This window comes from Carettochelys insculpta, chromosome 4 (assembly GCF_033958435.1).
Source record: "Carettochelys insculpta isolate YL-2023 chromosome 4, ASM3395843v1, whole genome shotgun sequence".
NCBI classification, from domain to species: domain Eukaryota; kingdom Metazoa; phylum Chordata; order Testudines; family Carettochelyidae; genus Carettochelys; species Carettochelys insculpta.
Window position 1 is genome coordinate 127,982,053 of NC_134140.1, and position 27,788 is coordinate 128,009,840.

The 27,788-nt window shown below is 45.0% G+C and overlaps 1 protein-coding gene across 1 annotated transcript in view; it reads left to right on the top strand.

Moving 5' to 3' along the window:
- Positions 1-8,729: 8,729 nt before the first annotated feature.
- CCDC158 (coiled-coil domain containing 158) overlaps positions 8,730-27,788 on the top strand; it is a 54,010-nt gene continuing 34,951 nt past the window's right edge. Inside the window, exons 1-9 of the mRNA XM_074992029.1 lie at positions 8,730-8,835; positions 9,175-9,284; positions 9,577-9,904; positions 12,189-12,265; positions 13,199-13,309; positions 15,168-15,282; positions 19,962-20,081; positions 24,521-24,718; positions 26,878-27,360. Coding sequence (XP_074848130.1) covers positions 9,256-9,284; positions 9,577-9,904; positions 12,189-12,265; positions 13,199-13,309; positions 15,168-15,282; positions 19,962-20,081; positions 24,521-24,718; positions 26,878-27,360 — 1,461 coding nt within the window. The 5' untranslated portion in view covers positions 8,730-8,835; positions 9,175-9,255. The remainder of the gene's footprint in view (positions 8,836-9,174; positions 9,285-9,576; positions 9,905-12,188; positions 12,266-13,198; positions 13,310-15,167; positions 15,283-19,961; positions 20,082-24,520; positions 24,719-26,877; positions 27,361-27,788) is intronic.

Consider the following 27,788-nt stretch of genomic DNA (forward strand, 5'->3'; position numbering starts at 1 on the left):
CCCCTCACTGCCCCCAAGCAGGCAGCCCCTGGCCTGGCCCCTCCACCAGGCACCCCCAGCCCAGCCCCGCCCCACTCCTCCCCACGATCCCTAACCAGGCACCCCACAGCCCAGCCACCCCGCTACTCACTTCCAGCTGCCCCCCTGCCATCCCCAACCAGGCACCGCCTGGCCTAGCCACTCTCCCCCACTGCTGTCCCCGGCCAGGCACCCCCCCAACCCCTTCCACCCAGTCCTCCCTGTCCCTAGGCAGGCACCCCCCCCCCAGCCATCTTCCACCCAGTCAGGCACCCTGTGCCCCCAGCCACCTCCTCCCAGCCCCACAGCCAGGCACCCTCCCCTGACCCATCAGCCTTTTCACACCAGCCCAGCCAGGCACCCTCCCCCTACCTGGCCCCTCCACGTAGTACCAGGACAACCTGTCACCCACCTGGTTTCCCACTCCCCACCTGGTATCTCCACACACACGCCAACCCCCTACCCCCAGTAGCAGTCACCAGGCCAGTGCCCAGCATCAGGCACTGAGCCATCCACCCCCAACCAGAACCCCATCCCACAGCACCAGACACCCACCTGCTCTCCCATAGTATCAGGTACCAAGCCAGACATTTGCCCAGCCCCTAGCACTGCGTCAGGCACCAGTTGACACTGACACCCCCAATCAGCATCCACCTGGCCTGATTCCCCCTCTGGCGCCCATTCACTCGGACAGCCATGCAGCTGCCCACACAATACTAGGCAACCACCTGCACCCTCCCAACAGGCACCCACTTAGCCTGACGTGCATCTAGCAGCCCCAGCTCACTGTCAGGCCCCACCTGCCCTCCCCCACACCACCAAGCACCTATCCAACCCTGACAACCACACCCAGCCACATACCCAGGCAATGACCCATCTCGCCCCCTGCCAGATACCAGCCCTTTGTCCAACACCTACCAGCTCTCACGAGGCACCTAGCCAGTAAGCTGCACACTGCCAGGCGCACACACACAGCATGACACTAGCCAACTGCCTCAGCTCTCCACCACGCTCTGACCCAACACCTCACTCGGCCACCCACAGCCACTACCAAATGGATGAGGGGTGCATTAAGAGCTCCTTCCAGCTCTGGTCCTAGAGGGACAGGTCCTGCCTCCCACCCAGGTCTGCTCTGACAGCCCCTGCATCAGTGACTTGGCATGCAATGGGGAATTGCCACCCACATACACACCTAAAGAGAAAGGCAACAGGGAGGGAGATACACAGAGACAGGGAAGATGAGAGACTGCCCTCCCATGAATGGGAATTGCTTTCTCTAAAGTTGCCAGCACAGGGGGGAAAGGGCAGAAAAAAAAATCAGCCCCTGCTGAGGAGAAAATTAAAGAGACTGTTTTCTAACAGGCGATGACCATGTATGCAAGTCAGTGTACTTACATACAAGTCTGAACTCAGGTTTTTCGAGGGCCTAGTGTAAGCAGGTTAGATTCCTTTTTACTTCCTGTAGAGCCAGCAGGCTCCAAGTGCCTCTGGACTCTTCCATTGACTGGACACTAAGCTTTTTCTAGAAATTCAGCTATCTGTATCTGGGTAGTCTTGCGCCCCATGTGCCTTCTGGGTGTACATGCCCGGCTCTGCACTTCTGTATTTGGAAAACCCAAAGGAGGAGCAATTCTCTCCTGCACAGTTAAGCAACTGTGGGGTAAAGGTGTGAGTCAGCCCTGTATACGCTGGCTCAGTTTGCAGGGAAGAAAATTCCAAGGGAGGTGCAGGTAATCATCTCTAAAAATAAGACCCCTTGTAATTTTGTATTTAGGCACCAAAATCAAAGCTTTTTGACCCACTTGCACAAACATCTGGCATAGTGAGCTAGGATCTATTGTGACACAATTTTGAAAATGTCAGCCTTCTCTTGTTAGGGCAGGGTTCTGGGAGCTAGGACTCCTAGATTCTATTTCTGACCTTCCTGTTGCTTTGCTATGCACCTTGGACAAGTGACTTAAGTTTTCTGTCTCAGTGAAATTGGGACAGGACTACTTACCCACTTGTCTAGAAAGCACTTGGATAGTTTGGTTGAAAATATTATATAATTTCAAATTCTTCCTTATATTCTTTGGAACAAGCTCTGAACTAAATGCAGCTCTGGTGCAGCTGAATTATTCAAGAGCTGATCTGGATCTCTTGTCTTTCTGATATTAATCCAGCTTTGCAGGAGAGAGTCTTGAAAATTTACCAGACCAGGTACATAAATTACTCACCCTCCATACTGAGGGCACATTACACACCTGTCAAAAAGAATTAATTTACACAGGTGAGCAGATTAGTAGAATTTTGTGAAGTTGAATAAAGCTCAGATTTATTAGGGACCCTGTTTTCAAAACTGGCTGTATAATTTATGCAGAAGAAAAATCTGTGCATAAACCCCTCAATCTGAGCTATCCACAGAGGCCTTTTGGGTACAAAATAGGCCCATGTGTGCATACATACCTCTCTGTGCAGTTTATATGTGCAAGCATTCCCAGGACTTTTGTGTGCTCAAAATCAGTGTTAGTTTTGCAGTTGTAATCTAGGCAGAGTTTTGACAATTTGACCTTTTGGGTTAATGCAGAGCACAATATTTAATATCTGGAATAATTTGTGTGAAAGGTATGCAAAAAACTTACCATGTTTTTGATTGGAAGAAGCATTTCAGAGGAGATGCCAGGGCTATATAAAATGGTGTCATTCCAGATGAGGCCTGCCAGTAGCACAGTGTAGTTCTGAGAAACCCTGCTTTCACCCTATAGTGATTCAGGTAAACAAATGTCTTCCATCGGGTATCTTTAAATAATAAATAATCGTCTTCTCTGGGGGGAATAATTTATTTAGTTTAATCAGCTTCCCCACAGCAGAGCTCCTTCTCAGTCCCTTCTCTCTCCTTCTCAGTCCCTTCTCTCTCCTTAGCAATAGAGACCCACAGTCCTGCTTCTTGGACTGTGTTTGTTGTTTCAGACCAGCTTCTCCCCAGCTGGCTGCCCTTTCTTGACTGCATTTCTCCCTTGGTTGAGAGAGCTCAGCAAGCAGCAGTATTCCACAGCTGGTGTCTCTATAACCAGCTCTCCCTAATCCAGAAGGCCTTTCTCAAGCTACCTCATTGCTCTTTATTCTGTGGCTTTCTGGAGACTTCACTTTTAACACCACACCAACTACCAATCATGGGGCTACACTAATTTTTGCACAGAGGGGTGAGAGGTTGAATGAATCACAAGGTGGGCAGGACCAATTACCTCTTAAAGGGGCCATACAGAGGTGTTTATGCAACAAAGCCCACCTCACAGTTTAAGTGACAAACAAAGCAAAACTTTTCAAAGCAAGTATACATAATTAATTATATAATATGTGTGAACTTATTTCTACACTATTACGCTGCACCAGTTAAAAATTCATTTGATTCAGAGAGACTGTTAATATTTAAAATGTGAAAAAAATAAAGGTCGCTATCATTCTTTGCAGACACTGTTACAATGAGCAAGAATATCCAGGAATTAAGGTACTGTCTGTCTCTTTTGTTTGGTTATTAATTAAATTGTGTTTAAAATACCCTACTGTTTTCCCTTACAGTGTTCACCTTGATTATTGAACTATGACGTGGCCCAAATAGTAAAAGATAATCTTCTTATCAATAAGATGACAGCAAAGATAAGGAAGAAATGTGTTGCAAAGTGCACTGCTGTCCTATGGAAAGGGATGAATTACATTGTTTAGGTCGAGGTAATAGTTAGGGCAAGGTACTTCCTCAATCTACACTGAGATTCTCACTGATGGCTCTTGGGACTTTTGCATTAAGATTAAGGGTAAATGTGGCCTGGGGCTAATAATTAAACTGTTAGGGCCTGTTTCTCATTGACTTACATACTCAGACTGTTGCACCATGCATCAATCCAGGGGGTAAAATTGATGTGAGGCCCTTTTAGGAATCTTTCTGCCTTTTGTTTATTTTCCCTTTGTTGTTTGTGGTTATCTAATTTCCACACAAAATTAGGGCAATCAGATGTGTAGTTGGGCTTGTAGTTACACATCAAATCATTGAAAACCTTGCCTGAAAAGTGTCATCACTGGGCTTCAGCTTTAACAACTGATTGAGACTCATGGGAAATGTTTTAACACTCTTCAGGTTGCATTTACCTGCTCTGTGCCTATTTGGTGATGCAAAGCATATTGTATATCAGTGACTGTAGCCCTAAGTTTACAAACTCCTTCTACTTCAAGTAGTGAGCTTCATCTGGGCACTCCATGTATCAGACTATCAAAGTGTGAGGTGAAGCTGAGGTGTAGTGTAGCAATATGCGTACAATGAACGAAGCAACCTTTAATTACAATAGAGGTTCCGTATCAAAGAGGTAGCTGTGTTAGTCTGTAGCTTCGAGAACAACAAGAAGTCTTGTCAAGTATCGGAGGGGTAGCCGTGTTAGTCTGGATCTGTAACAGCAACAAAGGGTCCTGTGGCACCTTATAGACTAACAGAAAAGTTTTGAGCATGAGCTTTCGTGAGCACAGATTCACTTCATCAGATGCATCTGATGAAGTGAGTCTGTGCTCACGAAAGCTCATGCTCAAGAAGTCTTGTGGCACCTTATAGACTAACAGATATTTTGGAGCATAAGCTTTCGTGGGCAAAGACCTGCTTCATCACATGCATGAGTGGGGGGTGGTTTCAGAGGGGTATTTAAAGAGTGGGGTCCCAGTACAAGGGAGGGCCAGAGCTGACAAGGTCTATTCAGCAAGGTGGAAATGGCCCAGTATCAACAGTACTTATCAAAGGAGGAAAAAAAAGGAAAAAAAACAAGTCAGATCAGGCAGGGGGATGTGAGCTTCTGTCTGATCTGACTTGTTTTTTCCTGTTTTGATAAGTACTGTTGATACTGGGCCATTTCCACCTCGCTGAATAGACCTTGTCAGCTCTGGCCCTCCCTTTCACTGGTACCCCACTCTTTAAATACCCCTCTGAAACTACCCCCCCACCACCACTCATGCATCTGACAAAGCAGGTCTTTGCCCACAAAAGCTTATGCTCCAAAATATCTGTTAGTCTATAAGGTCCCACAAGACTTCTTGTTGTTCTCAATAGAGATTCAATCAGCTCAGATCCAGTTAAAATTGTCCTGTGCAGCAGCCATCCAGTTCCACAAGGTTATGCAGAAGGGTTAGGGATACAGCCTTGCCTCCCCTTATCCTAACTTCTCCCTTTGGGGCAACATGTGCCCTTGAGGCCTCTTGAACTCAGAGACTTGACTGAAACAGAGCCTTGCTTGAAACTCTCATAGGAAGAGGCTTCTTAGTTATTCCATCCTGTGCACACCCGCACCAGTGCCAGTAACAATCTAGCCATTGCTGCATGGGGCTTTGGTCACACCCAGCACACTTAACTGCATATGCACCCACCAGAAAGCAAAGCTTGATGTCAGGTTTTCCCTCTTGATGCCTTTAAAGCATTTTAAAAATCTAGTGTATTGTCCATTTTCATGAGTTGTGTTAACTTCAGAAATAGGATAGAGAGCCACATTTAGAAATGTGGCTGTTCTTTTCTCATTTTCTCCATACTGCCCTCCTCTTTCTTGCTTCTAAATACTAGGTATGTGCTTCAAAAAATGCTGGGCTGCATAAATGCATAACCTTCACACACAGAAGGTTTTGAAACTCTTCATTATAAGGGTCATGTTGTGCTGTGAGCTAGGAGAGTCTTTGTTTCTGTGCAGGAGACCAGTTTATTTAATTGACCAGATGTTTTCTGTTATTGTAGAGCAGCATTTCTCAACATGTGGTATATGCACCACTGGTGGTACGCAAAAGGATTTCAAGGGGTACACGGCAGAATATAAATTACTAAAAATCAGGAGATAAGTACTGGGATGGTACTGGGAAAGAGGGTACACTGCTAAGGCCGAAGTCCCGAAAGGGGTACATAAATGTTTTAAGTTTGAGACATGTTATTGTAGAGGGTTCCCTCTCTTTACAACCCTGAAGGGTCTCCATGTATCACCTGAAAAATACAGTCTCCCATAGCACTTGTCAGAATTGTGTATTAAATTTCTCCTCAACCCATTGATCGATTGATAAAAGCACTGACAACTCAATCAGCTAAGCAAACTTTACGCAGTGAAACAATGTCTACGGTGCTGTCTCAGTAGATGGTATTTTTACAGTCAATGGGGAGAAAAAGTAAGTGAGGGGAAAAAAGAAGCCTTGTTTTAATATGATGCACACTGTTGTTTTGATTTGTTTGATGGAGTGTTTTGATTTCTTTTGTTGTATTTTGCATTCAGCTCCTTCAGGACAAATCTTGGCTGGTTTACATCAACGCAGCTCACTTGATTTCAGTGGAGCTATATAAATATACATGAGTTGAAGATCTGGCACGTTCTTGTTAAATATGAACACAGACTCTGTGCATGTATAATGTCACCAAATGGAGCCTGTGAAATTATATATTTTCTTTATTCATTTTAGATGCTATTTGTGGTGACACAATGCAGTTGGATGTCCTTTGCTATCCACGCATTGTGCTCTCAACAAATATTCACACAAATGATTTTGCAGGGAAGCACTGGAAAGACAAACAAAAGAGACTCTGAAACTTCAAGAGGAAGCAACCAAATTTACGATGGAATCAATCACACATTCTCTGAGTCATGAAGAAGCTTTATCAAGTGGAAACATGCCCAGTGGGGGTAAGTACTAAATATTGAGGAGTCATTTAACATCATGTTATTTCAGTCGTGCAAACCATCCCACTCAGGCATTATTGTTAAAAAGGGTGCATAAGGATTGACATTTTATACTTAATGTTGAAACATCTTTTAGGCTAAGTCTATACAAGGCATAGAAGTCAACTGCCAATATGCAATTTTAGCCAACTGCATAGCTAAAATTGAATTATCTGCAGTTGACTTCCATGTCTGTCCACACGGAGGAAGGTCAATGGGAGTGTTTTTCCCATCAACCTTCCTTATTCCTTGCCTCTCGCGCAGAGTACAGGGGGTCAACATTGACCCCTGAGACTGTTATTTCTTGCATGTGCAAAATGAAGCCCTGAAAGATCGAGCCTCAGAGGATCAATCTTCTGCTGTAGTGTGGCTCTAACCTTAGCAAATATTCTCCTGCTGTTTCAAAACTGATGTCTTGAATTCTGAACAGTGTACAAAAATAACTACAAAAGAATGGCTATTTTGGGTCAGGCCAATGGTCCATTTAGGCCAGTATCTTGTCTTCCAACAGTGGCCAGAGCCAGATGTTTAAGAGGGAAAGAACAGAACTGGTCAATTATTGAGTAGTTCATCACCTGTCATCCAGTTATGGCCTCTATTCAGTCAGAGGTCAGGGATCTCCAGAGCAAGGGTTGCATCCCTGCTCATCTCAGCTAATAGCCAGAGATAGACCTATCTTCCGTCAACTTATGTAATTCTTTTTTGAACCCAGTTTTAATTTTGGTCTTCTCAAGATCCCTTACAATGAATTCCATAGGTTGACTGTGCATTATTGCTTTCTAAGTCCTTATGTTTGTTTTAAGCCTACTTATTAATTTAACTGGGTGACCCCTGGTTCCTGTGTTACATGAAGAGGTAAATAAAACTTCCTTGTTCACTTTCTCCACATCATTCATGATTTTGCAGACCTCTCTTTACACTCCCCTCCTCCCCCGCCTCAGCCCTGCCCTGCCCTTAGTTGTCTCTTGTCTAAGATGAACAATTCCCAGTCGTTTTAATCTCTCCTCATATGGAAGCTGTTCCATACCACTAATCATTTTGTCACCCATCCATGTACTTTCTCCTATTCTAATCGATCGTTTTGGAGATGGGGTGACCAGAACCATCTGTGGTATTCGTGGTATGGGCATATTAGGGAGTTATATAATGGCATTATAACATTTTCTGTTTCTTCTCTCTCCCTTTTCTAATCTTATTTTAATGTATTTCCTGTGAATTAACAAAGGGGTTCAGATGTGTTATGGTAATGGATGGGGGTTGGACATCTGTGCAAAGCTGGTTTTAATCTGGTTTTGTACTCTCCTCATCCCTAGACTGCTGAACACTGGGGCCCCACAGTGTAAATCAGTGCACCTACCAGACTACTGATGGTCCCAACATGCTGATAAACTACCCAAGGGTCGCTGGGATGTGAGGATGCCCTGGCCATTTCCATTCTCTGACTAAAAGGGTGGATGCATAGGTGCTACCATGAGCTGTATTCCATAAATGTATTCCTCTCCGTGGGGGTGATCATCCTGTCATCCAAGGACAGAGACCACAGGGCCTGAATTCCCCTGTATATTGTGGCTTCATTTTCATCAGAGCAAAGTGAGAGCGTAGTGGGTTTGAAATGCTACCATTCTGATCTTGCAGTGTCTCACACTCACTCTGCACTCACTCTGCACTGGTGTACATGACAAGAAACACTGCAGGAATGGAGGGGGCCTGTATAATTCTTAGGAAAATCTGGCTTCTAAATGGCATGGGCTTGTCTCTTCACTGTTTTGAAGTGAGTGGGCAGAAAGCTCATTTGGCTCTCAGTTTGCACATAAGCAAATCATTATTTTTACATAAGGATTCCATTTTAAATATATGTTTGCTACTCTCAGGTTCCGTTAGCCCAACTTTCGGCAATCAGAATGTATTAGCATCTTCCATTCGCAGCACAGTGATGGAAACCTCTACCTCTGCTAGTGCTGGCAATAGTCCGCCCAAAACTGTCTTGTATTCTAAATATGAAGTGGACGTTGAAACCCAGAGGAGAAGTACTGGTTATCCTGGAAAGGAGCACATTGAAAGCATCTTGGAAGAGTACTCACAGCAAGTCAGAGATCTGCAGAAGAGGCTAAATGATGTGAGTTGAAGACTTTGAGACAGATTCATGGGTGTATCTGGCATTGCTTTCATACATACTGGATTCCTGGATAAGCCAGATGACAGTTGGCACCAGCATGTGTAGAGCAGCCTCTTGTCTATTCTCAGCTGCGAAAGTTCCTAGGGTACCTGACAACGGCCGTTCTCTTGCCATGTGTCCTCAAGTAATGCCCCCAAACACCTATATCACAGCATGAAGCAACTAGCTGGGTACCCAAAAACACTTTAAAAATGTATCTTCTTATGAATCTCCACATTGATCTTAACCACAGTTATTTTTGGTCAAGTACTCAAAAATTTGATTATTTTGCTTTTCCAGAACACTGAACTGCATGAACAACAGAAATTCAATTTAAGGCAGACAATCATTGATTTGCAGACTAAACTCCAGGAGGTGCAAATGGAGAGAGATGCTCTTGTGGATATCAGGTATGCATGCTTACGTCAAAGATTAGTCCAATGTCGTGTACATGCATACATAGCTACTACATGGGCTTGTGAAGCAGAAAAGGACCCTAGGTGCATGTTGGGTTATCCTGGAAGGATCCTTGGGCAGCAGTGATCATAGCAGAGTGCAAGGTCTGGCCTGTAGTTTCAGAAAATATACCCAATTCCGTTATTGGCAGAAACAGTGATTACAGAAAATCCCACATCAGACAGAATAACATTGTACTTATGTCACTTTCAATATTTCTTGGATGTCTTCCTTTCTGAAATATAGACGAAGAGAATCCCAGAGCCAGGAGGACACCAAAATACAGTTACAGGCTACAGTTCATGAATTGGAAACAGCCAATCACCTTCAGGAGGAGATGCTGAGGGAGGCCAATAGCCAAACTGAGCATCTGAAGAAGATGGTACATGGCCATGAAGAAGTGCTCCATGAGCTTCGGGGCATCCTAATGGACTACGAAGACAGCACAGGAAAGAGGGTGTATGAGCATGAGAACGTCAGTGGTCTCCATATTTGCAACCTAGGCACAGCTTTTCGCAAAGTCCTGCGAGATCTCGACTCAGAGGTGTCATACCTCAAAGGGAGGATTTTCCCGGTGAGTGGGGAGAACACTACTTTTCCCACCAGTTGTGGTGTAAGCTTCCACGTGACTGAGCTGTGCACTGTGCAGATGAGCAGGGTAGGCTGAAGAATCCTTGCCCCTGCATCAAAACAGCTATGGACCCAATTCACAAAAGCTGCTTCAGAGTGCAGCATGATCCCCAAGCACACCGCTCCCGCCTCCTGCAGCCAAGAACTCCAGAGAATCCATGTAGTGGTGGCCCAGTTCTCTCCACCCGCTTGGGAGCTCTCAGGAAGCTATTTTAGCTCAATATATCGGTTTGTCTTCATACAAAGGTACAAGGGCTTGTGATTTCAGCAGTTCCTGGCTCCTAAGATGAATCGATTTTTAGTATCTTCTAAACAGGTTTGAAAGCTAAAATTTACAACCATTACATTGGTGTATGGTAGCTTCAGCATTAGAAGTTTATGATGATAAGATTTTTATCCTGGAAGACAGTGTTTATATTTACCATTTGTCCCAGATCTAGGCCAAGGCGTTGGGTGCATTAAGCACTCTTTATTCAGATTAAACGAAGGAGCAGCCGAAGCTCTTTGTGTAGCAGTAGCTAAAATAATAGCTGCCACTACCCAAAGCTCTAGCCAGTATGGCAAGGCCTGAGCAGAAACAAAGCCATGTGGGCAGAAGAAATCCCATGGGCACTGACTGCAAATCCAGGTGCTGACTGGGTGGTGGGGTGGGCGTCTGTGGCCCTCAGAGGGAGAAAGGCATAAAAAGCCAGTAAAAAGCCACTGAGAAAAGGAGTCATGAGGATGGCCCTGAAAGGGAGCAGAGACAGCTCCTTGGGGCAAAGGGCTTGCTCGAAACTAGGCTTGGAAACTGTGAACAAGGAAAGTGGCTGCTGTTGTTTGCTCCTCCTATGTTCAGGGAAACAGGTATTTGTATACATTCTTTGTTAATGGTATCAAAAAACACCTGGTTCCATCATCAATTTCCCCTCCTAATGGAAACAGCGCAGTGACACCTCAAATATTGGCCAAACAGCAACAATATTAATTAATAGAAATCAATATAATGGCCAGATTCTGTCCAGTGCTGAGCTCCTGTGGTCTGTCCAGGGCCCTCATCTTCCATAGGTAGTGGGTGAACGGCTGGTTTGGAGAAGCAAGCCCCCGCCTTGCTCCTTCCATGCCCACCAGAGCCCAGCCTCCCTTGTGGCCACTGCTCCCTGCCCTGCATCACAGCTGCCCATTGCCACCCCTATTATGGCTGCTGACTCCTACCAAAGGGTTGCACCTCTCCCCAGCTGTGCTGGGCAGCTGTGCAGCCGTAGCTTCTCCAGAACATGTAGTTGGCTTAGGGTCAGACTGTGCCTTGGTTGGTGGACAAGCAAGTCCTGGCTCTGGCTCTGGCTCTGGCTCTGGCTCTGGCTCTGGCTCTGGCTCTGGCTCTGGCTCTGGCTCCATTAGGACAAAAGAGGTGTGTTCTAAAATGATCAGCTAAGTCAAGGTGAAGCCCTAGTGAAGATGATGAGAAATTGTGTACATTTCACACAAGTAAGCAGGGACCATCTTTAGTCTATCTGTAGAGCACCCAGCACAGTGGCCATGGTCCCTGACTGGGACTGCTAGACACCAGTGTGTATTCCATTGCTCACAAAAGAGGAGAGGATGATAACTATGGTAGACACTTTGGTAATACAAATAATAATGTTAGCACTCAAGGTGAACCCCAAGGTTCCTCATAATTTTAACTCCACACGTTAGCTTGGGTAAACAGTACAAATGCTTTTATTTCAGGTAAAATTCTAGTCAGGACAGTTCACTAAGAAAAATGGGCGTTCTTACCTTGTGTTACAACACAGACAGCAACGATAAAAAGAGCTTCATGCCCCCAGTATGTCCATTCAGTGGCCACGTACAACGGGAGTTTTGAGCTCAGGCAGTGCAAAGACTTCAGAACTAACACTGCTGTGTACGCTAGCCCCTGAAAAAGGGGAAGGCAGGAATCCAACTGTGACCATAATGCCCACTGGCACTGGGCCAGGCACAAAGGAAGAAAGGCAATAACATCATGAAGGAGGAAAACGTTGGCTGAGCTGACACGGGGGTCGTGTGTCTCTGTACTGTTCTCAACTCAGCTCTATAGCTTACTGCCAGATTTAACCTTGCTTGTGTAAATTTTCACTGTGCAATCTGTTCTAGAAGTTAGACTTGGTTTCTCAAACTACTAATAATTGATTAGGCTGTGTTTTTCACTTACTAGTGGGTAAGAGTGATTACTCACTATAAACAACACTGTAATTTACTTACAACAGCTGGAGGAACAACTTGAATCGCTGAAAAAAGAATCACAGGTCAAAACAGAACTTCTGCTTCAACAACATCAAGATAGGTAACTTTTCTTTAGTTAGTCACTAATATAGTTCAGGCAGCGACACATAATCACATGGCCAGGATGAATTAATTTTTTTACCAGACGCTGATACTGTAATAGATGTAACCATCACTATTATTGGGGGTTTATGTTTTAATTCTAGCCTTGTGTTTTTAATGCCCATAACTTCCTGACATTTAACAATTTCCAGACATGATCTCTGCTGAGAGGTCAATGTTTTGAAAGCATCTGAGCAAAACCATTTCCATTGGATTATAGTTGTAGGATTTTCTGACTTCTGAGTTCTTTCCCATGTCATGTTAATATTTTCCTAATATAGCCATGTTTGTTAATGAGTAGAACTAAAACTATATAAATCATTGTTATGTGGAGAGTAGCACGATTGTTAAAGTTGGTTAGGATAAAATCAGTAGCTTTTGAAAGTACAATGGAAAATAGAAATGACCAGAGATATTTTTAAGTAACCCTGGAAAAAAAATCCTTACAGTGCTTTTTGCTTTTTTTCTCTAATCAAGGCTGTTCCTCGCTCTCTTAATAAAACAAGCAAATGAACTTGCTGTTTATGTCGCCAGTGCAGATTGTATTACAGCTTGTCTGGTACATGGGTGACTTGACTTTTATTTGTCATCTTTTGTTTTCCTGGTTTTCCCCCACATCTCTTCCTTAGATTTTTTGTTCAGAGTTTGGCCTTCTTTGCTTCAATAAACTGTAATGTCTCACGCCTTCTAATTGAATTACTAGTTATAGCAGTTCAGCATCATCAAAATAAACTGCGGATTAGTTTTATACAATTAATTACATTAGTGATGTGTTCCTGAAATCTTTAAACTTGTGACTACTGAGAAATATTCTTCTCTGTATTGTTCATGCAGTGAGAAAATTACTTACCTTGTCTAGAATTGTAACCAGTATTCATTCTTTTTTTGAAAGGATTGAGCAACTAATAAATGATCATGAACAGGAGGTGGCAGCACTGACTGATAAAACAAACAGCGCACGCAGCCATGCAAGTAGTATCCAAAGCCAAATGGAGATCATTCAGTATGTTTCTCAGTTATAGTGTAGAACACATTAAAATTAACCTTGATTCTAGAGAGATCTCTCTCCGCTAGCATGCTAAGATTTCTCAGGGTATGTCTACATTACCAGGAAGATCTTCCGGAGCTCAATTTTGCGCACCTGGTAGAGACGTGCAAAATCAAACTATCTGGGATTGGGAGTCGACCTCTGTGCTCCTAAATATCACAAGGAGTAAGGGAGGTTGATGGGAGAAACTCCCTCTGTGTAGACAGCCAGGCAAGTTGATTGCAGACAGGTTGATTCCAGCTACGCAATTGGTACAAATTGTGTATCTGAAATTGACTTCACTCCCTAGTATAGACCAAGCCTTAGTAACTTTACTTCAGAGTTCATCAACGACTTCAGAAATAATGGGAGGAGAAATCTAGAAACAGGACTAAGTGGCTGGAAGGGAACATAGCCTTGTGCTTAAGGCAAAACTCTGAGAGTTAAGACAGAGGAAGACATGGGAACTGACTCTCAGGCAGAAGCAAAGTTGGATGAAGTCATTGGCGGTACTCTGGTGGAGGTGAGAGGAGAGTCAGCCCTGGGCTCTTTTCACACTTGAAATACATTTCTTTTTTGTGACTTTGAGCAAATCTCTGAGTCCTAAGTTAAGAGGAACCCTTGCGACAGTGCACAGTATTGCACTGAAGGAGTGAACAATTCTGGGGGCAAGAAGCCTGAGGGATGCTCACAATAGCATTCCCTGCACTCTCTTGGTACCACAGAGACTGCTTCTTTCCCGCTCATCTTGGGAAGCAGGACTCCAAAAAGTGGTTAGGAAGATGTGGGCCCATGGCCCTGCTCCCCCTCTGTACCACTCACAGAGCAGGAAAACACTTTGCACCAGCCGTATTTAAATTAAACAGAAATGGGTCTGTTCAGAATTGAAAAGCTATGTCTGGATTCCTTACCCATCAAGAGTTGGGATGACTCTGTTCCAAAATTCATTCCCAATGATACACATGTTGTCACCTGGTTCATAAACAAAAATTGGTGAATTCTGGTGATGTTTCCTGGCAGAAATAAATGAATCTTACAAAAGATCATGTGGAAAAGTCACGTATGTGGCCAATTTTGGCATTGCTGATAACTGAGTGACAGAAAAATAGTATGATGGCTCCCTGTTCATGGTCTCACGATGATTTGCAGGTCAGATGTGCTCAGTTTATACCTCAGAATATGTATCAGAGGGGTAGCTGTGTTAGTCTGTATCCGCAAAAACAATGTGAAGTCCCGTGGCACCTTATAGACTAACAGATATTTTGGAGCATAAGCTTTCATGGGCAAAGACCAGCTTCATCAGGTGCCATCTGAAAGCTTATGCTCCAAAATATCCATTAGCCTATAAGGTGCCCCAGGACTTTGCATTGTTTTTGCCATTACCTTAACATATGAGTTTTCTATCTGCCAGTCCTGCAAACTCAAGCTGGGGGCTGGAAGCCAAACTGTGTTGTGTGTGACTTGAAAATAATCACTCATGATGGAAGTTCTGTGAGCTGAATTCTGCCCAGAGTTCCACTCGTGTAGGTGCAACTAAAGAAAAAATCTGGCTCCCCAATTAAAACTTAGTTAACGTGTTGATGATACTTTAGCCAAAACTGTAAACAGAAATAAAAATGGCAGCACCTTATTTTTGCCCATAAATGAATCAACTTTGAATACACAGGGAGCAGATCTGTGGAGTATGAAGGTACCAGTTTTATATTGTCGCATTTCAGACTATAACTAAACTTAATACCGTGAAGTCTAGGGATTGTATCTTTAGCACAGCTGTTTATGTACCATTGCTTTGGCAGCACTCACAATTTTTTTTTCCTTTCAAAATTTTCCTCAGAGAACAAACACGAAACCAGAATTCAATGTACATGCGTCAGGTCAGTCAACTGGAATCCACTGTTTCTCAGCTGCGTTCGGAATTGCGGGAAGCTAGAAGGATGTATGAAGACAAGGTGTGTGTGGCCTTCAGTGTTACTAGCTCTAGCTGAAACACACTGTATAGTTCAGAAAAAATATAATCACACTCATTTGAATCATAGAATCATAGAATACTAGGACTGGAAGGGACCTCGAGAGGCCATCGAATCCAGCCCCCTGCTCCAATGGCAGGACCAAGTACTATCTAAACCTTCCCTGATAGATATCTATCTAACCTATTCTTAAATATCTCCAGTGAAAAAGTGTCGTTTTAGAGAAACGGCTGATGAGATAGAGCATTAGTCTTGTATCCAGGTACTGTTTTTCTTACTAAACTACTGCATTGTCTACACCATATTTAAGCATACGTGCCACCAAACCCCTCTGCTTGAACTGGTTTCCATTATTTATATACAGGGTTTGCAGTTTGGTTCAATGGCACAGAGTTCCCCCAGGAGTAAAAAGTGGTGAACAGATTTCAAGAACCATCCAAGGTGAAAACAACGAGAAGTCCTGTGACACCTTACAGACTAACAAATCTGTTACTCTATAAGGTGCCACTGGACTTCTAGTAGATTTTGCAGATACGGACTAACACGGCTACCTCTCTGATTCAAGATGAAGTGGCCAGTTTTCAGTGATGGGGCAGGGAGGTGACAGGTGACAGAGGGGAAATGGAATGGAAAAGAGCTTGGGATGGAGATTGTTATACTAAACCATAAATCCAGAGTCGCTATTCAGTCCTTCATTTTTAGCATTTAGCAAAGTTATGAATTTAAACTCCAAGGCTCATCTTTTGAAGGTGTTGTGCAGGTTTCCTTTGAGGACAAGAAATGACAGGTCAGGTGTAGAGCGTTTGCTTTATGAAAAGTGTTCACCCGTAAGTGACGTAGACAGTATTTTTGTTGGTTATGATTTTATGCATGAGTTCATTTGAGAGCAAAATGATTGCCTTGCTTCTCCCACAAAATCATTATTGGGGCATTTATTGTACTGGTTCAGGTACACCCACAAATGTAGGACCCCCGAGTCTTGACAAGTGTGCCACTTTGAGTCTGTGAGTCCTGGTCTGTGGGGAGCTTGCTTCTGATGACGAGCTTGGTACCCCTCTGGAATCTCCACTACATTGTGTCTGACAAAGCAGGTCTTTGCCCACGAAAGCTTGTGCTCCAAAATATCTGTTAATCTATAAATTGCCGCAGGACTCCTCGTTGTTTTTGCGGATACAGACTAACATGGCTACCCCTCTGATACTTGTGGGGAGAGGTTGTTTGAAAGCCAGAAATGGGTAGATTTCTTTCAGGGTTGTAATTTTTTTGATGATGCTCCATCAGGTGACAAGTAGGGTAGTATAGTCATATTTCCTATCCACCCCCCAGGACTGGAGAGAGATATTAATGAGCTATTTCCCCTGGAATCACCCCTTGAAATATCTGTTAACAACTTATGTTAAACAATCTGTTCCACCCTGTGACACTCTGTACATTTCCCAGACCTGAAAAGAGCACTGTGTAAGCTCGAAACTTGTCTCCCTCACCAGTAGAATTTGGTCCAATAAGAGATATTACCTCTTCCACTTTGTCTTGCTAATCGCCTGGCACCAACACTAGATCATCCCTGACAGATGTTTGTCTAGAAGATGCCACTCATATGTCTATGACCACAGGGAACAGTTTTGGACACTTTTCCCTTTCAGAGTTATTAACAAAAGATTCAGAAATAGACACCCAACATTTTATGTGCAATATTCTGAAAGTTACTAACTCCAGGAAACCTCACTTTTGGATACCTCCAGAATGAACTGTTCTTTGGTCTACAAACATACAGGATGACTTCCAAACTGGAAGTACAATATACTGTATAAACAATAGTCTTCAATGAGAGACAAGTTAAAAATTGGAGAGCATCTGATCTCACTGGGGTCTCGGCTGTAGAGTTAGTGCCATGCATGAGTAGGGGTTTATAATGTCTGGTATCTAAATAAGGCTTCTATAACTTCATGGCTATGTCTACACTCGCAGTCCTCTCTCAAAAGAGGAATACAAATGAGGGAAATCAAAAATGCAAATGATGCACTGATTTACATATCTCATGCTTCATTTGCATAATCTCTTTTCAGAAGGGATTCTTTCTAAAGAAAAAAAGCAGTGTAGATGGGCTTTTTCAAAAGAAAATAGGAAGAAGGGTTCTTTCGAAGACGGGGTTTATTTCAGAAAGAGCCACGTCTACACTGCTTTTTTTCTTTTGAAAGAATCTCTTCCGAAAAGAGATTATGCAAATGAAGCATGAGATATGTAAATCAGTGCATCATTTGCATTTTTGACTTCCCTCATTTGCATTCCTCTTTCGCAAGAGGAATGCAAGTGTAGACACAGCCCGTGTGTTCAGGCAGTGCTCTCAAGCCTCTCCACTAGGAAAAAACCTTAGTAAACTGAAAAGTACCTGAAATTTTCAAATTTGAGGGTCTGATAAGCGTCTGGTTCCCCCCACCCCAAGTGAAGTTACTGTGAGTTATAACTTTAGAGTACCTTCAGCCCTTCTGAAAAATCAGGCCACTTCTTTAAATTCTTTAATATTAATTTAAGTATGTAAGGATATGCACCCACCTATATTTTAAATGTCTGTTTATCAGCATGTGTGAGCTGATCCCCAACATTGTTTAAATTTTTTTTCTATAGGTCTCCTACACTGTCACCAGCTGTATCACATTAGAGAACAGTGATCACCTCCAGATAGAGCTAGACCCTTCATTTGCACATAGATTTGACAATATATTCCTGGTGAAGGAATACAGCTCCCTGCTGTTTGTAGGTATTAGTGACTTCATCAGCTGTTGCTACAGACACGCAGAGCCTTTCTCTCAGGCCAGGGCTTGTCTGAGGGATCCCTCTTTACCTTGAAGAATAAAGTGAATATGACCAAGGTAGACAGGCACTTTTAGAGGACTCTGGGTAGTAGAGCCATTTCTCCCACCCTGTGTTTGGGAAGGAACTCTCCAGACTCTGCCAAATCCTGGCTCAGATTGTCCTACGGAGATCTGTTCGTGAAGGGCTTTCTCCATTAACAGATCTGCCCCACAAGGACATAAGGGGGCTAGGGACCAGCCATTTTAATTCTACCTTCCCTCATCTCTGAGGCTTACACAGGCCTCTTCAATGGCTTGGATTCTCACAGAGGAGAGAGAGAGGTCAGATCAGGGACTGGGTGACGTCCTCCTTACGTATTGATTAGCACCTGGTGCTCCTCCACATGGGAAGGAAACAGCAAACAAAAGGCCTAGGAGTGGTTCTATAATGTTGCACTTTTAGAAAGCAGAGGTGTTATCAGGGGCCCCACCCTAGCTCTAACCTTCTTCCTAATCAGAGAGCACTGGAGGTCTTAAAATCAGAATTGCAGCTCAGTAACAAGGAGAGCAAATCTTGCCTCTCCCACACTCTGGAATAAGAGTGGTCAAGGAGATCACTGCAGTGTGCTCTCCAGTTGGATAGTGGTAGCATCATTGGTATGATGGTCCCAGTTTCCACTGGTCTGAAGAACAGGGAACCTGAATAACCCAGCTGTGCAGATATAGTACTACTCTATATTACTAACTAGAGCATGTGCTATTATTATCACACAGTGGCTGCGTCTACACGTGCACGCTACTTCGAAGTAGCGGCACCAACTTCGAAATAGCGCCCGTCGCGTCTACATGCGTCGGGCGCTATTTCGAAGTTAACTTCGACGTTAGGCGGCGAGACGTCGAAGTCGCTAACCTCATGAGGAGATAGGAATAGCGCCCTACTTCGACGTTCAACGTCGAAGTAGGGACCGTGTAGACGATCCGCGTCCCGCAACGTCGAAATTGCCGGGTCCTCCATGGCGGCCATCAGCTGGGGGGTTGAGAGATGCTCTCTCTCCAGCCCCTGCGGGGCTCTATGGTCATCGTGGGCAGCAGCCCTTAGCCCAGGGCTTCTGGCTGCTTCTGCGGCAGCTGGGGATCTATGCTGCAGGCACAGGGTCTGCAACCAGTTGTCAGCTCTGTGTATCTTGTGTTGTTTAGTGCAACTGTGTCTGGGAGGGGCCCTTTAAGGGAGCGGCTTGCTGTTGAGTCCGCCCTGTGACCCTGTCTGCAGCTGTGCCTGGCATCCCTATTTCGATGTGTGCTACTTTGACGTGTAGACGTTCCCTCGCTGCACCTATTTCGATGTTGGGCTGAGCAACGTCGAAGTTGAACATCGACGTTGCCGGCCCTGGAGGACGTGTAGACGTTATTCATCGAAATAGACTATTTCGATGTTGGCTGCACGTGTAGACGTAGCCAGTGACTCTTTATCAAATGTGCTCAGTTTTCAAGTAAAATGCTTAGTTAACCTAACTGCCAACCCTGCATTCTCAACGGGAATCTTCAAGTGAAGGTAATTGTGTTCTCTAGCTCATACATCACCAGCATTTAGACTATAGCTAACAATTCCCTTGATTAGATTTGAGTGGGAATACTAGAATCCAATATAATCCACAGCTCCTCTAGCTGTTTTGGCACTCCAGGACTAATAAGAAAAAAAATAGTGAAGCTTCATTTTAATTAAGAAAGCAACCAGCTATATCTCTGCATACCTGAGATCTGCTGAGTAAGAGAGCACCTTTTATACATAGTCACTTCTCAGAGTAAAGCTGTCCCATAAGATAATGCGCAGCAGATATAATGTGTTTTTGATTTGTGTGCATACTTTAGATAGAAGATCTGGAAAAGCAGTTGCACCTGGCTCAGTCTGAGATAGCAGAGGCTCAAACTGAACGGGATCAGTACAGTCAAGAATCTGGAAACCTGGATGATCAGCTTCAGCAACTGATGGTAGGAATTTAAGATACTGATAAACCACTGAAGAACAATTTATAGGGGGTTCTATTTCAGTAATCAGTTTGTTTAGCAATTGCATGCGTGGAATAAACCATCTTTAAAGAGCTTTTGTTACTGTTGTTTGCACCTTGTTTATTGTAGAAATCTGGCCACCTCTTTATAACTGAGATTGAGTCTTATTATAAGGTGAATGATATTGCCTCAGAAATCCTCAGAAAGGTCTGGCAAAGATCACACTCAATGCAGGCATACCCGTTGCAGCTGGACGTGACAGAGCAGATTCCTCTTCTCTCCTGGCAGCACCAGCTCCTGTCAGGAAGTGGTCTGCCTCTTCTGACAACTCAGCCCACCCGTCAGGGCGCATTTAGTGCTACTCCTTCTAGGATAACAAGAAGTCTCACAAGTAATAGGCCCAGTCCTTACTTTGGGCCCCAGCTCTGGTCCCCGTGATCCCTACAAGCCTTCATCCAGGGCTTTCAGTCAGCCATAACTCCGTGCCACGGGTTTCACGCTATCTTCCCCAGTGAGAGGCAGGGGAACCCAGAACTTACCATTACACTGGGCCCTTACAGCCAGTAACCAACACTTGCCCCTTCAGACACCATGCTGTTGCTTTCCTGGACATCCGCCTTCCATGGCCTTTTTCAGGCCTTCAGCTTCTCTAGTATCACCCTTTTTTCAGGGGCCAGGACTCACAAAGCTCTTCCCTGGATTTCCCCACAAACCCCAAACTAGAAGAGCAAACTTAAACTTCTGCCCTCCTCAAGGTCTTATTTCACATCTCAGGTTTCCCCTGCTGTAGACCTCATTTGCGCATCTCTCCAGGATCTCTCTCCAGAAGTTCCAATTCTTCCCTTTTATCAGCTTACTCCACCTCAGTAGCTGCTTCTTGCCGCTCATTGACCTCCGCTCAGGAGACGATCCCAGGGATAGCTCTGTATGTTGGCTTTCTCCATGACCCTGCCAGTCTTTTCTTTTACTGGGATTCATCTTTGATTGGGTCAGGCATACCATCCAGGTGCAATCAGGTGCCCTAATTGAACTCTCCACGACAGTTAATTCTTTCACTGGTTACCTGGGGTACATTCCTCATCACCAGTTCTTTTCCAACCGAAACTGAGGAAATTCAGAGCTAAGGTTAACATTAAAATAAACACAAACATTTGAAATTATGAAGATTGCAGTCAAGGGTCCCAAACGTAAGAATGACCACACTAGGTCAGATCAAAGGTCCATCTAGCCCATCCACTCTTCCAACAGTGACCAGTGCCTGGAACCCCAGAGGGAGTAAACAGAACAGGTTGTCATCAGATGATCCTTCGCCTGTTGCCTATTCCCATGCTTAACTCAAACCCTAGAGCTAAGCAAGGCTAGCATCCCACCTTCCCCTCTTTTCAACCTTCACACCTACTTCGCAAGAATTTTTGTTTAAACCCAGGACTTTCCTTAACTGCTCTAAATAGTCCCTAGCCCTAGAGTGAAGAAATCTTAAACTGAAAACAAACAGTGCTCCTAGTGTCAGAGGGGTAACCGGGTTAGGCTGTAGCTTCACAAATAACAAGCAGTCCTGCAGCACCTTACAGACTAGCCCATTTATTAGGTCATGAGCTTTCGTGGGTAAAACCCGCTTCCTCAGATGAATGGCGCCTTGCACAGATAATAGTAAAATGAGTGTACATCACAGATCATTGGTTTCGTACGTACACCCTTTTCCTAATGTGGAGCATAATACTTCATTATCTTGCTGCTCTTTAGCGCTGTGTATGAGTTACATAATTTCATGATTGGGATTTGGGAGGCTAGTATGCCAACTCTCCCTCTAGTGTCACTTGTATAATCAGTCACATAAGGAACCTGAAGAACTGTTGTACATGATTGTATTCTGTATGATGTTTATCTAATCAGGAGTGTGTAAATTATATTCTTTCCTGTGAATTCTTTATAGAGTAGAGACAGTTAAAGTCAGGACAGTCACTATACAAGTAGGAGGAAACTATTCTAGTTTTATGATCACTGATAAATGAAGCTGTAGTAGGACAATAAGCCTGTCTGAGTTTCTAATGTTCTTCAAGCCATTGGGAGAACAGTTAAGTTTGTTTCAATGAATTGCTGTGCATGTTCACTCTGTCACTCTCCGAGCCTCCCATTGCATTCTCCTTTTCTTTGGCTTTCTGCCGTATTCTGCTTCCAATTCCAGAATTTTGGCCTCTGGATTTTCTGCTAACCCCCTTTTTAAAATTAAAGTTTTCTAAATTGTAGGGTGACCATCCATCCCGTAGTGAGCGGGACAGCCCTGTATTTCAGGCACCAGCAAGGTTTCCTGACTTATTTCAACAAAGGGGCTAATTGCCCCATATTTGGGCCCCTAGTGGCACGCAAGTGCAGCTGCTGGCTGGAGAGCACATACTCACGTGCTCTGCGGCCACATCAGAGGAAGCCAGCAGGGCTGGAAAGGAAGAGTTATGTGGGAGTGTAGGTGGGGGGTGGGGTGGCTGCCTCCTCCTTTTTGGCTCCCAGAGGTGCGGGGAAGCCGGAAGTCCAGCTGTGCAGCTCTGGCAAGAGAGGCAGAGGGTTCCGGGCACTGCACAGCACCAGCCCGCGGGGCCAGGGAGCCGTGGTTGCTTTCTGTGGCTCTGAGCTGCCTGGCAGCCCTGCGAGCTGCTTGGGGACACCAGTGCCCAGCCTGCCTTGGAGCCAGGGCCACACGCTTACCTGGGGTCCCAGGGTAGCCTTCAGGATGTGCAGCTGGGCCCAGGTCTCCCGGGGCCCTGCACGTGCACCCTGCCAGGCCGGGGCCTTTGCCACAGGGGCAGCTGCTGGGTGTGACATGCCCAGCCCAGCCCGCATAGGCAGCCCCCAGCCCCACCCTGGGAGCAGCGCCTTGCCAATCTGCCAGGCTCCCAGGGGACAGGGGGGCACCCGGACCCCAAAGCCCACGGGCTGGGCGGTGAGACAGCACAGGCAGAAGTAGTGGAGCTCTGGACTGGGCTGTTGGGGCAGGACCCGGGGGTGCTCTGTGCCTGTGCACTGCACTCAGTGGCATCCAGGTTCTGCGAAGGTTCCAGTGCCCACCCCAACCTCTGCCGCAGGACTGCTCCTCCTGGGCACGGCAGCACTGCCGTCAGCTTCCTGGGAGCAATGGTGTTCCCCCACCCCGCCCGTGTGGTCCAAGCACCCCGCAGGGTCCAGCCCCTGGAGCGTGCAGCGAGCGACCCTCACCTGGCTGGGGTCCCTTGGCTTCTCCCAGCCCCCAGGGAGCAGCTGCCCACAGCCCGCTCCCTGCTGCGCTCTGGCCATGCTGCGTGGCAGCCCCCTGCCCACATCCCCCACATCTGTGGCTCAGGCTGGTCAGACGGAGGGGACCGTGGGGTGGGGGAGCAACCAGGGCAGCCCAGCTCGGGGCAGATTGGCAGGGGTGGTGCTGAGTGCCACTGAACCAGCCTGTAACCCTGGGCAGGATGGGGCCTGCCTCAAGCCCCCAGCACCCCTAGGTTCAGCACCCTGTGGGGGCGGGGGCACTCAGCTGCTCAAGCCCTAACCTGACCCAGGAGGCAGCAGTTGGTAATTCCCAGTTTGGTTCCTGGCCCCTCACTCTGCAGGTTTGCTCCTCTGCAGGTCAGGCCCAATCTGGGACCCAAGCCTGAGTTCCCAGCCCCCACCAGTGCCCTGGGGAGCCGGGACCCTCACCGCACTGTCCTGCAGCTGGGGTGGGACACCGGTACCGCTGCCACTTCCTTCCTGGCCCCCTGAGGCATGGGGCAGCTGGGGAGGTCCACTGGGGCGGCAGTCTTTGGCGGCCGTAGTTGGGGAGCCACCCCCACAACCCCCATATCTTCCTGTCCCGTATTTGGGACAGGGAGATATGGTCACCCTACTAAATTGCCTCATATTTTTGGATTGTGGCATCAGTTTTTGAACCTTTATACTCATTTCTCAGCGAAAATGACTGAAAAAAAGTAAAACAAACTCTTGTCTGCAAATAGAGTAAATAAAACCAATTAATTACAGTTACTACTGTTAAAGGTAGATGATTTCCTTCCTGGGTATAGACTGTACTATTTGTATTCTGTTAACTTTTAATGTTGATACAGTGCTGCTTTCTTCATTTTCCTGGCTATTAGGAGTTTTTGGAATAAGGTATGTTGGGGTAGAAATAGCAGGAAAGGTTTCAAGCCTTGAAATGTTAAATGCTGTAAGACAGAGAAAGTAGTAGTACTGAGAAGAGTGTTTGTTTAAAGTTATTGCTGTGTTGAAGGAAACAAACTCAAAAGCATCAGCCTAGCTGCTCACCAGAAATCCTGGCTTTTACTAGGAGTAAAGTTATGGTAATGAAGTTTTAACTATGTAACTGATTGTTGCTAATATTAAAGAAAATAAATGACAGAATGGCTTAATGATTTAAAGAAGGACATGGCTGCTGTAATTTCTTGCAGGCTGATATACATAAAAAAGAAATGGAACTGAGTCTGGAGAAGGAGCAGAACAAGCGACTTTGGGATCGGGACACTGGCAACAGCATCACCATTGACCACTTACGGAGAGAACTGGACAACAAGAACATGGAGTTGCAGCGCATGGAGAACATAGTGAAGACAATGAAGACTGAGTGCCAGGGACAAATGGAACGTCAGGTGAGGAAGCAACTGCTGAGTGGTAGAACTACCATTGAGGGGTTTCCCATTCTCATACACTAGAGGTATACTATAAATAGTACAATTTTTGTTATCTTAGCCAGAAGATGGGCAGCAGCTATACTTAAAGTACCAGAGTCTCTATTCTACAGCCCTCATTTTAATCATGAATAGCTTCCTGGAACTTTCCCAATCTGAAATTTGGCATGTTAGTATATTTCATGGAGAAGTGATTTGGAATGTTCTAGTGAAACTTGGTTTGGCTGTGGCCAAGTAATAAGCCTTCAGCAATCACATTTTGTTCATGTGCAGTAAATGTAATGTGCACAGCACTAATGGAAGCAGCCTGTGAGCCTCTCGTGGACTGTTCTCTATTCATGTCTCTTTCAAAACAGTATTTATGTTGGCAGTCACTTCTGCAGAAAGAGTTTGTGAACAAAAGACCCTCACAATAGATCCATTCTATACAGTATTTCGTCAGGACATGGCAGTGTTTATGTCCAAGACTTAATTGTTGGGCTGAGTGTAGCCCTCTGTTTGAAAAAACTGTTCTATTTATTGCTTTCAACAGAGTAGACTCCTGGGCATCCACTAATGAGTCAGCTCCTTCCTCCAAACTGCTGCATCCTCTCAAAAATGTTCCATCTCCAAAAAAGTAACACAGTCCCAATCCTGCCAGCTGCTGTTCTCTACTTTAGATCAAATTAATCTATACATTGTCTATATATTGATTCTTTTATTTGCCACCAACCAGCCTGGCTTATGCTACAGCACCCACCTTCCTGCAACCGCACACCCCTTGAAATTCTACCATCCATTCCTAGTATTCCTAGGTCCATTCTTGTCTTCTGCATCCGTATTGTACTATTAGTGGTTCTAGAGCCATGACACTTTCTGGTGGAGGTTATCCCATGAAAGCCTACTAACATTGCTGTCTACAGAAATAACATTAGTTACATATTATTGCTGCAGCCATACTTCTTCCACCTGGCTTTAATATAACAGGCAGCACTGTGGCACCTTAGAGACTAACACATTTATTAGGTCATGAACCTTTGTGGGTAAAACCCATCTGATGACCTAATACGTCTGTAGTTTCTGAAGTTACTGGGTTTAATATGTTGAATGATTTAGATAGACCCTGTCTCCTCTAAATAGTGCAGAGACATTTCATTTGCTTATTCTACTTTTCACATCTGTCAGACATTTTTGTCTATATTTCACACTATGGCTACGTCTACACGTGCACGCTACATCGAAATAGCTTATTTCGATGTAGCGACATCGAAATAGTCTATTTCGATGAATAACGTCTACACGTCCTCCAGGGCTGGCAACGTCGACGTTCAACTTCGACGTTGGACAGCACCACATCGAAATAGGCACTGCGAGGGAACGTCTACACGCCAAAGTAGCACACATCGAAATAAGGGTGCCAGGAACAGCTGCAGACAGGGTCACAGGGTGGACTCAACAGCAAGCCGCTCCCTTAAAGGGCCCCTCCCAGACACAGTTGCACTAAACAACACAAGATCCACAGAGCCGACAACTGGTTGCAGACCTTGTGCATGCAGCATGGATCCCCAGCTGCCGCAGCAGCAGCCAGAAGCCCTGGGCTAAGGGCTGCTGCACACGGTGAGCATAGAGCCCCACAGGGGCTGGAGAGAGAGTGTCTCTCAACCCCTCAGCTGATGGCCGCCATGGAGGACCCCACTATTTCGATGCTGCGGGACGCGGATCGTCTACACGTGCCCTACTTCGACATTCAACTTTGAAGTAGGGCGCTATTCCCATCCCCTCATGGGGTTAGCGACTTCGACGTCTTGCCACCTAACATCGATTTCAACTTAGAAATAGCGCCCAACACGTGTAGCCGTGACGGGCGCTATTTCGAAGTCGGAGCCACTACTTCGAAGTAGCGTGCACGTGTAGACGCAGCCTGTATTTCCTTGACTGTTACCAAGGAAGGAAGAAAAGCAGACGAATCATGAAATCCACTAGAGTCCTTGTCATGCCAAACTAATTTGCTGATGAAGCTCTTAGATAATATAATGATGCATGCAAAAGAAACCCCATTGATTGGTAGCTAGAAAACCCCTAAGTAAAAAGTTATATAAAATAAGTTTGTCAAAGCTGACCAGTTTATTGTTACCATTCAGATGGCTGCAATTAAGGAAAAGAATGAAAGCATTGAAAGAGTCTCCTCCTTGACTGCCCAGCTAGAATCAACCAAAGAGATGCTCCGTAAAGCAGTTGAAGATCTAACTGCAAAGAATATAAATCTGGAGGCTTCTGAGCGAATAGTGTCTGACTTGACAGCCTGCCTGCAAGAGAAGGAGAGAGCCATTGAAATTACCAATGAGGAAATCAAGAAGCTCCGATCACGGGTAGATAGTAAGTTGCAGGAGCTCCAGCACTTGAAAAATGAAGGGAACTACTTACAAAATGTGCAATCAGAGTGTGAGACACTGAAATTGCAAGTGTTGGAAAAACAGAGAGTTATTGAGATCTTCCAAAAGCAAATTGATAACATGACCCAGATTGTGGGCCAACATGGTCGAACTGCTGGTGCAATGGAGGTGGAGAAATCTCAGCTTCTGAAAGAAATCAGTGACAGGAAACTGGAAGTACAGGAACTTAAGGTCTGTACATTTTACCATGTTTACGTCTCTGGAAGACAGTGTGTTCCTTCTATTTTAACCATGTAAAACATCAATATGGTATACTATCTGTGTTTTCAAGCAGGTCAGAAAACAGGCCTAGATCTCTATAAGCATTTGGAAGACATAGCATGGTTGAGAACATTATCATTGTGTTATCAGCATAATTTTGGTTGGTTTGTATGAAAAATATTTCTAAATCTGAAGTTAAAATGTTATGCTTATAGGAAGCATACAGGATCTTTCTCGGGGAAAAGGCAATATGCCACTTTTTTTTGAAGAATACAATAGAAAAACGGAGAGCATATGCTTAGAAAGACACACACAGACACGTCCTGCCAGTTGATGTTTATAGTTACCAGTCTGGTGCTTGCATTAGCTTGGCAGACAAGCAGGTTAAGTTCAAGGGG